The following is a 12,353-nucleotide window of genomic DNA, read 5'->3' on the forward strand; positions in this document are numbered from 1 at the left end:
ATGAATGAAGCTAAAATTTCAATAAGTAATCAATAATTAAATCAAATCTGAAGAATCAAAATGTCAATAAGCAATAATATTTATTATTACGGTTAGATAATTTAACTTTACATTTACTCTTGGCTCACACACTCATGGCGCTCCATATTTCAGCTATTGCCTTTACGACGTTTGAGCATGCGTAAAGCGCTAAACTTAAATTGTAAAAAACTGTTTATCTGGCCTAGCCTGGAGGGATGGCTGAAGTAACAAACGGAGGAGTTGTTTCTACTGAAAAACTCGATATTATTCGTGGGTAAGGATTGTTATGTCATTTTTCATGCGCTATGATTAAGTATTAAACTGTACTGGACTGAAAATGAAGTTATGATCCAAATGTCCAGCTTTTAAGCAGCAACCAGCAGCAGCTCACACTCCCCAGCCAGCCAGTCTGTCTCACATTCCAGGCAGACTCACTACTCACGCACTCACTCTAGTCAGTCAAACAACAATAAATAGGCAGGCATGGTAGGCCTAGCCTAGGTAGTACCTGTCCTAGTATCCGGGCTTGTTCAGTCTAGGTCCTACGGGGCCTAGTTACTAGGCTAGTATAGTAGGCTATAATACTAATTACTATACTATCTAGCTAGTACTAGGCTAGTAGGCCTAAGTCGAATACAGATCACTCCGGCCGCGCTTCACTCCGGCCGCGCTTCAATCCGGCCGCGATTCATTCCGGCCGCGATTCATTCCGGCCGCAGCTATGGAGCGCCCAATGAGTCTTTTACAACCGAGACACGTTTTTTTGTAGAGAATCAAAATAAACATTCGTAACATATAGTATATTTTTTTCTCTTTCAGGATCACAACAGCATCGCAAGTGTTTTAAATTAGGTCTAATGCTAAAACAAAATAATTTAATTGTAATGTGATTAATTAATGTAATTGATTGCAATGTACCCTATGTCAGTATTATTTTTATCATATATAAATTAAAATATAAAATCATTGTAAATTGGACTGTACAAAAATGATATATTAATTCTTGATACAATTCCAGGTTTTATGCTTTATTAGGAGAGTGTGGGGTTTATGTTATACTTATTCCTTCTGATTAGTAATCACATATCAACCATAGAAAATAAAAATAAAAAGACTGCAGTTATTGTTATTCAAGCATTAATTAGACGGGTATTTGATTATTTGAAAGGAAAAAGTTAAGTTAAGTTTAGTTTGAAAGAAAAAGCAGTTCCAACTTCTTTGAATGTTAATGAAAAAAGTAAAATTGTTGCTAATAAATATTCAACTAGTTCCATTTAAATTCTCTTTTCTTTTAATTCTTTTGGTCACCAAGAATTTGTTATAACACTGAACAGTATAGAAAACGTAGATATGGGCGCTCCACACTAACGGCCCCTTTGCACAGGAAGTCGAATTGAATAGCGGCCGGAGTGCATAACATCGCGCTAAACTGATACGGCGGCCGGAGTGAAGCGCGGCCGGAGTGATCGGCTTCCCCTAAGTCTAGGCCTAGACTAGGCTATAATTATTAATTAATAGGCTACTAGGCCTATGCCTTCATCATGCTTGTTTGTAATTCTACTTTTTTTCTACAACTTTTATCAATTTTAGATCAGTTGAAGAAGGATTTCAAAGACATAAAATCCTTTCAGATTTTGGTGGTGAAGACGATGGAAAAAATGATTGTACTACAAGAAAAGCAAAGTTGGCGCTGTCTAAGGTCTGTACAATGGACCCATGGGCCATGGAAGATACTTTGTGTGGTCACATACATAGATATTCATCTGCCGTATGACATTTAGTCATAGTGTTCCATTTTCAATTTATTTATTTCTACAAACATACAATAATATAATATACATATCAACATTTTGTTCGATATAAAACAAAAGTAATGTATTGTATAGACTTTTATTACCGATCATAGTCCAAAAGCCTGGACCTTGAAGAAAAGAATAAACAGTAGTCAGTATAGGGAAAAAATGGCAAAATGCTTCCTACATTCCCTTGTACCACAGCCATTTTCCTCTAACTGTAGTAAGTATCATTTAAACTATATTAAATTTCATATGTATTTTTGTAATGCAATTAATTTTGTTTTTTGTTGTTGTAATACATACTGTATATAGGCCTAATAATTAATACTATTTCGAAAACTTTACTTTTATTTAGCAAGAATATCGCAAGTTGAAACAAGACTCACAAGCATTACAGACCAGGTTACAGATTTTAGACTACTTGGTGAATGTGAATGAAGAAAACTGGCCAACAATCTCATCGAAAGGTACTGCACAGTATGCACAGTTTTAGCTCAATTCCCAGGTGTCTTGCTAAATTCCCAGGTGTCTTGCTCAATTCCCAGGTGTCTTACTCAATTCCCAGGTGTCTTACTCAATTCCCAGGTGTCTTGCTCAATTCCCAGGTGTCTTGCTTAATTCCCAGGTGTCTTGCTTAATTCCCAGGTGTCTTGCTCAATTCCCAGGTGTCTTGCTCAATTCCCAGGTGTCTTGCTTAATTCCCAGGTCTCTTGCTCAATTCCCAGGTCTCTTGCTCAATTCTAAGGTCTCTTGATTGCCGGAGCTATTTTTTTGTTTTTTTTTTCTTGTTCCAATGCAGTTCAGTGTAATTTCTCCTTTGTGTTGAATAGAAAAAACATTCCGGAAATTCCTGCCATACCCAGTTTCAATACTATGATGTCTAAGATTTTTTTAAATAGCACCATCTGTCGTTTGATATATTTAAAATAATAATATCGGCGTCTATGTTTGACAATAAATAAATAACAAAACATTTCATTAGGGTTGTTTGTGAAAATCAAATTAAACTAAATTTTTTTAACATGATTGTATTAACATATTTGTTGGCTGATTATTTTAAAAGATGATGAATACAAAAAGGTGTATGAAGAGAAGAAGAAAGTAAGTAATGACTTACTCGACTTAGAAGATGAGATTCAGGAATTGGTTGAAAAAGCCCAAGAAGGTAATATTTAAGTTCAAAGGCAATGAAAAATACCATATTCTACCATTAAAAAAATAATGATAATGGTAGCCTATTAAAGTTTTGGCCTAAAAAGAATGAAACAAACAAATTTTAAAATATATAATTTCTCACGTTGGTTTCATAAGAAAGTGTTCCTGAATAGGGGTGTTCCAAAGGACGGGTTCTACTACATTATGTACAGTATAAAAATTAAATGTTACTAATTATTAAATGATTTTAAAATTGCCCAGCTTCATTCATTTATTTGGTCAAGATTAACATACAATACATGATTACATAACAATGTTACAATACAGAAATTTAAAACTTGAGAATAAAAGTTAGTATAAAAGGATATTTAAAATTGTTTAAAATGTTTTAAAGATAAAACTTTGAAAAAAATATTTAAAAACTATGAGGAAACATAGTTAAATAGGACCAATTATAGACAATTCAGAACAACTAGACTTCAATGAAAAAAAAATCATACACTTATTGATTTATTTTTTGTTTACATATGTTACAGAGAGTTCTTTGTTACAAGATAAAATATCAACATTGAAGCAAAAACTAGAATCAGTTGCATCAAAGGTAAAAAAGCAATAAATGTATTAGTTTATTTATTAATTAATTAAATGTATATGAGGCATAACCTTCCTGTACCACAGTATAATTTCTATTAAGGGACACCGTCAGGTCTCAATAGACCCATTAAAGTGTCCTACTGTATGAATAGCGGTTGGCTGTAGTGTTAACATATATATCCTCCCTCGTTCCACAGGAAAGTGTCCCCTGAATAGGTGGTTCCTAAAGGAGGGATTCTACTATATATATTATTATTATATTAATCTTTAAGAAAACTTTCCACATACTGTCAACTCCCAAACAGAACGCCTTTAAAATACATGTGGCGCATTATTCTTGTAGCAATGATATCTGCAGAAAACCTATACTGTAGTATGATTATTTCATATGTTTGTATTATTAAATATTGTTGTAGAAGCAAAAATATGAAGAGCTATACAAACAACACAAAGAATGCCTTGCTAAGTGTCAACTAGAGCTATTGAATAAAGAAGAGAACTTCTCCAATATTCTAGAACACCAGGTATGAACATTTAATAAGCAACAACTGGTCTAAATTAAAAAATAAGGGTCATTCCATTCCATTCCAATTTACCTCAGCACAAGCGTCTATCAGTGCGTTCTCAGCCATATCGTGACTCCTCTGTTTTGTCCTTTGGTCAATGGGTTACAACCCATGAGTGGAATGATGTGCTGAATATTGAGGACGTCAATCGAAAAACCAAAATGTTCTCTTCAATTTTGAATGGTGCTTTTAACAAGATCTTTCCTGTGCTGATTAGGAACAAGCGCACTGCTGACAAGCCATGGATGTCCGACAAGATTCGAAGATTAATTGACTCTAGACAAACTTTGTTTCGTAGGTTTGGTAGAACGGATGAGTGGCGTTCAATTCGCAACTTAGTCCAAGATTGTATTAGAAAGGCAAAAAACAAATATTATTGTAATTCCTTATTAAGTCTTAAACGTAACAACCCTGCCATGTGGCATAAAGGTATTAAACAACTATGTAATCTTAAGACTAAAAATTCTAATTTCTCCTTGCCTGGGCTGTCCAAAGTTGAAACTGCCTCTGAGATTAATGCCCATTTCTCTAGTGTTTGTAATGCCATCCCTCCTCTTAATTTAAACGATTTGCCTGCTTATCTCCCAGCCCCTGGGCCACCACCTTTAATATATGCTGGTCAGGTCCTAAAAGCCCTTTGTAATCTTAAGCCTAACAAAGCTGGCCATCCAGATGAACCCCCTATTAAATTATATCGAGATTTTGCTCCTGAACTTGCTGAACCTGTTGCGGATATCTTCAATCATGCATTGAAGGATGGTGTTTTCCCCGACCTTTGGAAAAGGGCTACTGCAGTTCCCATTCCTAAAACTGTGAATGCTAGTTCTGTCTCTGACCTTAGAACTATTTCCCTTACCTATATTCTTGCCAGGGTATTTGAATCTTTTATTGTTAAGTGGATTCTTGAAGATATTAAGGGTAAATTAGATTCTCGTCAATTTGGTAGTAGGAAAAAGGCTTCCTCAACTCACTATCTTGTTAGTCTCTACACTCAAAGATGTTGAGAAGGGTAAATGTTATGTGAACCTATGTGCCACTGACTTTACTAAAGCTTTTGATCGTGTTGATCATAATGTTATTATTATAAAGTTGATTGAACTGGGTGTGAGGTCGTCCATAATTCCCATCGTCTGCAGCTTTCTCACTTCCCGTTCTCTCAACACCAAGTTTGCTGGGACTTTGTCATCTTCCAAGTCACTGACTTGTGGTGTCCCACAGGGGACATTGCTTGGCCCTGTACTTTTCCTAGTACTTATTAACGATGCTTGTGTTGATTGCTGCAGACGATGGAAATATGTGGATGACCTCACACTTGGGGAGGTTGTTCGCAAAGGTGATTTGCCTTCCATGCAATCCCTGTTAGATGATCTGAGTGTTTGGTGTTCATCCAATAACATGATACCCAAACCCTCCAAATGCCATATCTTGGTTGTCAATTTTCTTAAGGACAAGTCGGACGATATTATATCGCCTTCTTTTAGTCTGAGTGGTTCCATTTTACAAGTAGTTGATCACATGACGCTTCTTGGTGTAATCATTCAAAATTACCTGAAATGGGAACTTAACACTAATAATATTGTGTCTAGAGCTTCTAGACGTTTATTTTCCTTGTGCATTTTGAAAAAAGTTGGAATCTTAATTAATGATCTGTTGACTGTTTATATGGCTTATATAAGACCTATTTTAGAATATGCTGCCCCTGTTTGGCATGGTGCTATCACTAAGAATATGTCCAAGTCTATTGAAAAGGTACAAAAGAGAGCATTGCGAATCATGCTAGGTAACAACTATTTGTGCTATGATCATGCATTGTCTGTTACTGGTTTACCTACTCTTGTTGAGAGAAGAAACAAACTGGTGTTGTCTTTCGGGGAAGGCTTACTAAAATCCTTTTAGTCTTTGACTGTCGTTTTGTTAATATATTTTTATATACCGATTAAATAAAAAATAAAAAAAAATGCCAACTCAACAAATGGGATGGCTGGGTACCCCCTCAGATTTCCTTAAAACTCACATATACTGTAATATGCAACTATATGTCGTACGAACACGCCAACAATTTCAGTTGCCAACTCCAAGTCGTTTAAAAGTTATGGCCATTTGAAAATGTGTCGTCTGTAGCATTTTTGGTCTTAATAAATTACCTTTTTGTAAAGTTGCATTTTGAATTAGCTATATTTTAAAAACTATTAAAGCTAATAATATGACAATAATATTGCTGAATATTTTGGTCATAGATTAAAAATATGAAAAAAAAATTGCTGTATCTCAATTAATTTTCGAGATTTTGGTCCCTAGAGACCCCAATTTATTTTGCAATCAATGAAATAAAAAAATCAATAATTATTTTTTTATAAAGATACATGTGCTAAAAGATGGCCCTAGAGTGAATGCACACAGCAGCAATTGCAAATATGTATAGGCTATATGAAGATAAAAGCTGTATGATTGAAAACATAGAACCTAACAACTAAGTCAAACCATAGAGGAACTTATTTGGATTATATTTCTTTATCATCATCAAAGAAATAAGATACTGTAACAACCCATGTACTGTAGGCCTATAATTGGTCTACTGTTGTATAGGTAATCAAACTAATAAGATTAAGATGACTTAATGATTTAAACATATACTTTAGAATTTAAAGAATGCTTCATATAAACATTTGATTGGGCACCACTTCAGGAATTTCTTGAAATGGTTTGCAATTCATTTGACAAGCTTCGGCAACATCACTTTGTTGCAAAATCTCAAGCTGCCTATCTGAGGTCTGAAAATATTCAGAATGATACAGCAATTGTGCTTCTGGACTTTGCAGAAAATTATAGCTTTCTGATACAAGACGCTATTCAGAGATTTTATTGGGAAAACAGCCAGGCTACTCTTCATCCGTTTGTCATCTATTATAGAGAAGAGGGAGAACTTAAATGCCTTAGTACAAGTGTAATATAAGACTGTTTAAAACATGATACATCTGCAGTACATGCTTTTATTTCTTCGCTAATTCCATATATAAAAGAGGTGTTACCAGAGAAGACTTATTTATTTTAGTGATTGTACTGCCAGTCAGTACAAGAACTACAAGAACCTAAGCAATCTATGTTACCATAACAAGGACCATGGATTGCAAGCTGAATGGCACTTTTTTGCAACCAGTCACGGGAAGAGCCTTTGTGACGGATTGGCAAGCACAACTAAAAGATTAGTAGCACGGGCAAGTTTGCAAGCCACAGTAGACAACCAAATCTTAACAGCAAAGCAAATTTATGAATGGGCATATAAAAACATTAAGTTTTTTTATGTTACAAATGAACAGGTTGAAGAAAACATGACACACTATGACCTCGATAAACGCTACACACAATCAAAGACAGTTGTCGGAACTCGATGACATCATAGTTTTATACCAGTTTCTGAAGATACCTTACAAATGCGGAGGCTATCCTCAGATGACATATATAACACAATTCATTTGCATGAGTCTGAAGACAAATCTACAGGTCCTCAATGTTACATACTAATCAATCTGCCGGATGAGTTATCAACCTGAACAGTACATTGCATATACTTATGATAAAGAATGGTACATTGGAACAATACTTGAAAGATCAGAAGAAAATATGGACGTCTATGTAAAATTCATGAACATATCCAGCAGATTCTCTAAATAATCAGTGCTATATTCCAATTCAGGATATAATCTGCACAATAAATTCTCCAGAAATATATGGAAAAAGTGGTCGGCAATATAAATTGTCCTCTACTGATTATGCCAAAATTCTGGCACTTTTGCCAAACATGTACATTTTAATAGTTTTTAAAATATGGCTAATTAAAAATGCAACTTTACAAAAAGGTAATTTATTAAGACCAAAAATGCTACAGACGAAACATTTTCAAATGGCCATAACTTTTTAATGACTTGGAGTTGGCAACTGAAATTTTTGGTGTGTTCGTGAGACAAAAAAAAGTTGCCATGGAATGACCCATAATCGTTTTGATATAATCTTTACAACTTTGTTTTTTTCACAGAAACAAAAGGTAGAACTAACAGATGCAGCGCTACAGAAATGTAACTCAATGATGTCAATGTTAACATCAAGTATTTCTGACAATGAAGAGAATCTGCAACAGCTTATTAAAATAGGACTGGAAAAGCTACAGATTATGGCGGAGAAAAAGAAAAAGAAAATACTTGTAATGAAAGAAGATACAGAATGGTTTGAGGCGTATACTAAACTTAACAGCAAATTATTTGGGGTCAGTGAGAATAACCTTTCAGAAAATGCATGGTGCATTGATCTGGCTTCCAGCAATGACGGTAGTGACGTGGTTACTTTGGAGCTTAGTAGAGATCCTAAACAACGTCAATGTTCAGATGTAAAGGTAAAATCATTGTGATAGGATGAAATAGAATAAAATAAAATTGTTCATTTATTCATTTTTTATTACTTTATTTCTTAGACAACAAACGTTAAGCAACTCACCAATTACAGGATGGATAAACTATTTTATAATTATCATGCATGATTATAACGTCTGGGGTTTGGTGAGTGGACCCTGGCACTAGGTCAGATTCAACTCTGGACCTTAGTGCAAATAATAACTGTATTGCACCTCTTTTTAACTTCTGGCCTATAGGCCTAGAATTATTTGAACCAGCGCAGTGTACATGTCTTGTCACAACCCATGAGCTCTTGCCCAGTCCCTAGCAACATAGTGACTACTTTTTTTTATTAGGTAGACTAGTAGTTTAAATCGACACCTGAATTAGCCCATTGGCTAAAAATATGTATGACTAAGACTACGTATACACTATCAAACTTTATGTGACAAAAAATGTGATCTGCCTCTATATGGACATGATAATGTCATATCACTAACATATTTGGGCACATCACAATTTTTGTTTAGACAGGGTTGAAGTAAACACTACTGTTATTTTATGTGTTTTTAGATTGCTGGTGATGGAGTCAGCATAAATAATGCAGCTCAAGAAGCCATGGATTCCAGTGATGTCTGTTATGCTATTCAAGAAATCCGTAAACAGTTCACAGCCCACGCACCCCTGGCTAAGGAGATTAATAGTCTCAGACAAAGGTAAAACATTTCAATGTTCTCTACTGATACAAACTTCTAAAGATCAGCTTAGTAATATATAGTATACAAATGATGAATGTTTATGAGTACAATGGTACAAATAATTTCATGCAGTGAAAGATGAAGAGTTCATAACATATGAAATTATTTGCTCCATTGTACCAATATAAAACATTCATTATTTGTTTTATAACACACCTACTTTTAACAAGAGGCTAGGCCATATTATAAGTTGATCAGACAGCCTAGCTTTGTGTCGCGCATGGTTGCTCACGGTGCATCATATAACAAAATTGACCTCACATTAACGAAATTGCACTTTTGATGAAGTAATGACAAGTGATTTAATGATGAGTTCAATGAAGTAGTTATTGAATATCATGTGACCCACAATCTTCCAATCAAATGACAAGAATCTACTCAATCAGGTGTGTTATAATAGTCCCAATATAATTATTAACTAGTAGTTAATGAATTTGTAAACAACTTGTTTTTTAGCCTAATGCATTCAACTTTCCATAATTGTGTGTAGTATAACTCCTCAATGTGCCAATTCAAACATAGATAATAATTACACAAATGAGTTGGTTCCTACACACCAATGTTTGCGATAACTAAGCTTCAACGAGCCCAATGGATTTTCCTATATTTAGAGAATCACAATTATAATGTTCTTCCTAGATTTGCCATTGATTTTCTGCAAGATGAGAATGTGTTAATTTGTATGTTTGGCAGTTGTGGTAACATTGTCTGCAGGCTTAAGATTGAGCCAGGCTACCCGTCAAGTGGTCAAATCAATCTGGAAAAGGTCACAGGTCACACTGAGGATACTATTTGCAATGTAAGTACTGTATCAAGTTCGCATTGCATCAATTACTATAGATGTCAACAATTAGATCCAGACATGTCCAACAAATTCATTTGCAATGAAACTTTTGACAAAAAATTGTGATGTGCCCAAATATGGTAGTGATATGACATCGTGTCCATATATGGGCATATCACATTTTTTTGTCACAGTTTGCTAGTGTAGACAGAGCTTTAGAGAATAAGGATGTGATAGATGGACAACTGAGAGGTGGATCTAAAGGTAGCGCAAGGACAGGCACTCCCCTTTTGACAGCTAAAATGAAATCATCACTATTTTTTGCTATCTAATAATACATTATTACTAATTATATGTTAGCGCTTCGTTGTTGAAAAAATCCTGAATCCGCCTCCGAGTGCGTCTTCTTTTTCAACCTTAAATATTCTTGCACTGTGTACAAAACAGTATAGTATTAATCATCATTATTATTATCTTTTGTTTTTAGCCACCAATGCCAAATCCAACGCTGACTGATTGGCTGGTTCATCTTCAGCAAATCCTTGTGTAAGATCAGAAGGTGTGGTGTGAAATTGTAAATTATTGTAAAAAATGTGCTGTTTATTTGATAAATTTGTAATTACTCCTGAAATGCCAAGACATTCTTAACTTTACTTCCAAGAATCATGTGGGCGTGTTAACATCTTAATTTTTACTAGTTTTTTTTATAATTGCATTAATATTTTAACGTATGTGGATATTGCGTTTGCGAGGATAACCTAACTTATCCTAAGTGAATAGTTAAAATAAAAAGTTCTTATTTATTTTGTAAGTCCCATCACCTATATTTACCTTACCTCACTGCAGAACTGTATAATACAGTATAAGAGTTTGAAATTTCGCTCCTCTGTCGCTAGTACGCCCTCTACCCTTTAGCTAGTTCAGCCTAGTGCGCCCTCCAGCATTTAGTTATGTTCAGTTCAACCTACAGTAGTGCGCCTTCTATATGTTGTACATTGAATTGTGGACATTTTAAAGAAATGAATGTAAAACTGTTTATTCTGATTTGGTAATTTTTTTTTATTGACTTTTGACTTTTTTTCTCACTGTATGTAAAACCATCAGGATGCGAACATGCTACTAGGTATACAAGTATGCCAATGTCTATAGAGTACTGCAAAAACTGTGTTTGTCTTATTATTTTAGATTAGGTTTGAAGCTTGCTTCCCACTAGGACGCACCGCAAGGCCGTAAGTAAGCCGCAACGCAAGCGAATTGACCAATCACAAGCGACAGTTCTATCGCTTTTTATTGGTCAATTCGCTTCTTTTGCGACTTGCGTTGCGTCCTAGTTGGAACCAAGCATAAGAAACGAATGACTAAATTGTAATTTATTGTACAGTATTAAACTATGCGTATTTGAATAAGTAATTCGATTCGCCATAGTTTTAACATTAACATTAAAAAGCAACTATCTTGATGCACTATAATATACATATTATTAGCATTCGTTAATATTAATTACAGTATAGATTTCATGCTTTTCTTTCTGATTTAATACCACTATTGTGCTTCGTCACGCTCGAAAGCGAAACTTCAATTAAATTAGTAGTGTTGATAATTTACGTTCTTTTTCGAATTTATATGTTAATAGACAATCGTGTAAAACGCAATGTTGTGACGTTTTCTCGGTAAGGTAATGTACCGAAAAAGACCAATGGCCAATTTTGTATTGGGCAACAAGATGCATTTAAAGAAAAATGACCGAAAATAAAGACATTTATGATCAAGGTCAAAGATTAACAAGTACTACTGTATCTAGAATGTTAGATGATTATAGAAGAAATAAAATATACCATGTGTGAGTTTAGAGATTTATATAACAAGGTTTTTTTTAATATTCGAATGAGACGTATTCATCACATTTGTGTGATGGAAAGGGCCGGGGTGCTTATTGGACTAGGGTTTAGTCTTTTCATCACAGTGCTTTATAATATTCAGTAATGAAATGGTCAACTACTGTACAATAGGCACAATTTGTTTGTTTACTTAACAAAATACAATAGGCCATTTACTAGCCAAATGAGTAAGCCAGAATCAATACATCAAGTACTCTTTACATGTCATCATTATTGATTTCGGTTGTAAAATTCGGCCACATCGATAACCGATGATAGAACAATTCAACGTACAGTTTTGTTGGTAAAGTGGTCAGCGACATGAACAAGGAGGCATACACTATAATGAACTGTTCGCAAAGCATAGTGCCCCCATGTGTACCATGATGGATTGGATTAAGCCTGGGTCGTTTATAC

The 12,353-nt window shown here is 34.6% G+C and overlaps 1 protein-coding gene across 2 annotated transcripts; it reads left to right on the plus strand.

Moving 5' to 3' along the window:
- The first annotated feature begins 179 nt into the window (after window positions 1–179).
- On the plus strand, window positions 180–11,908 carry LOC144841475 (uncharacterized). Of its 2 annotated transcripts, XM_078697811.1 has the most exons (11): window positions 180–295; window positions 1,612–1,720; window positions 2,173–2,284; window positions 2,881–2,982; window positions 3,509–3,573; window positions 3,983–4,090; window positions 8,166–8,519; window positions 9,091–9,233; window positions 9,915–10,074; window positions 10,547–10,620; window positions 11,018–11,908. In XM_078697811.1, exons 1-10 carry the CDS (start codon window positions 237–239, stop codon window positions 10,607–10,609), a joined length of 1,275 nt encoding a protein of 424 aa, XP_078553937.1. In that variant the 5' UTR covers window positions 180–236; the 3' UTR covers window positions 10,610–10,620; window positions 11,018–11,908. The 2 variants fall into 2 exon arrangements, with proteins under 2 accessions (XP_078553937.1, XP_078553936.1); XM_078697810.1 differs by having other exon boundaries at window positions 10,547–11,908.
- Window positions 11,909–12,353: the final 445 nt, after the last annotated feature.

Source organism: Antedon bifida, chromosome 4 (genome assembly GCF_963402885.1).
Source record: "Antedon bifida chromosome 4, ecAntBifi1.1, whole genome shotgun sequence".
NCBI classification, from domain to species: Eukaryota; Metazoa; Echinodermata; class Crinoidea; order Comatulida; family Antedonidae; genus Antedon; species Antedon bifida.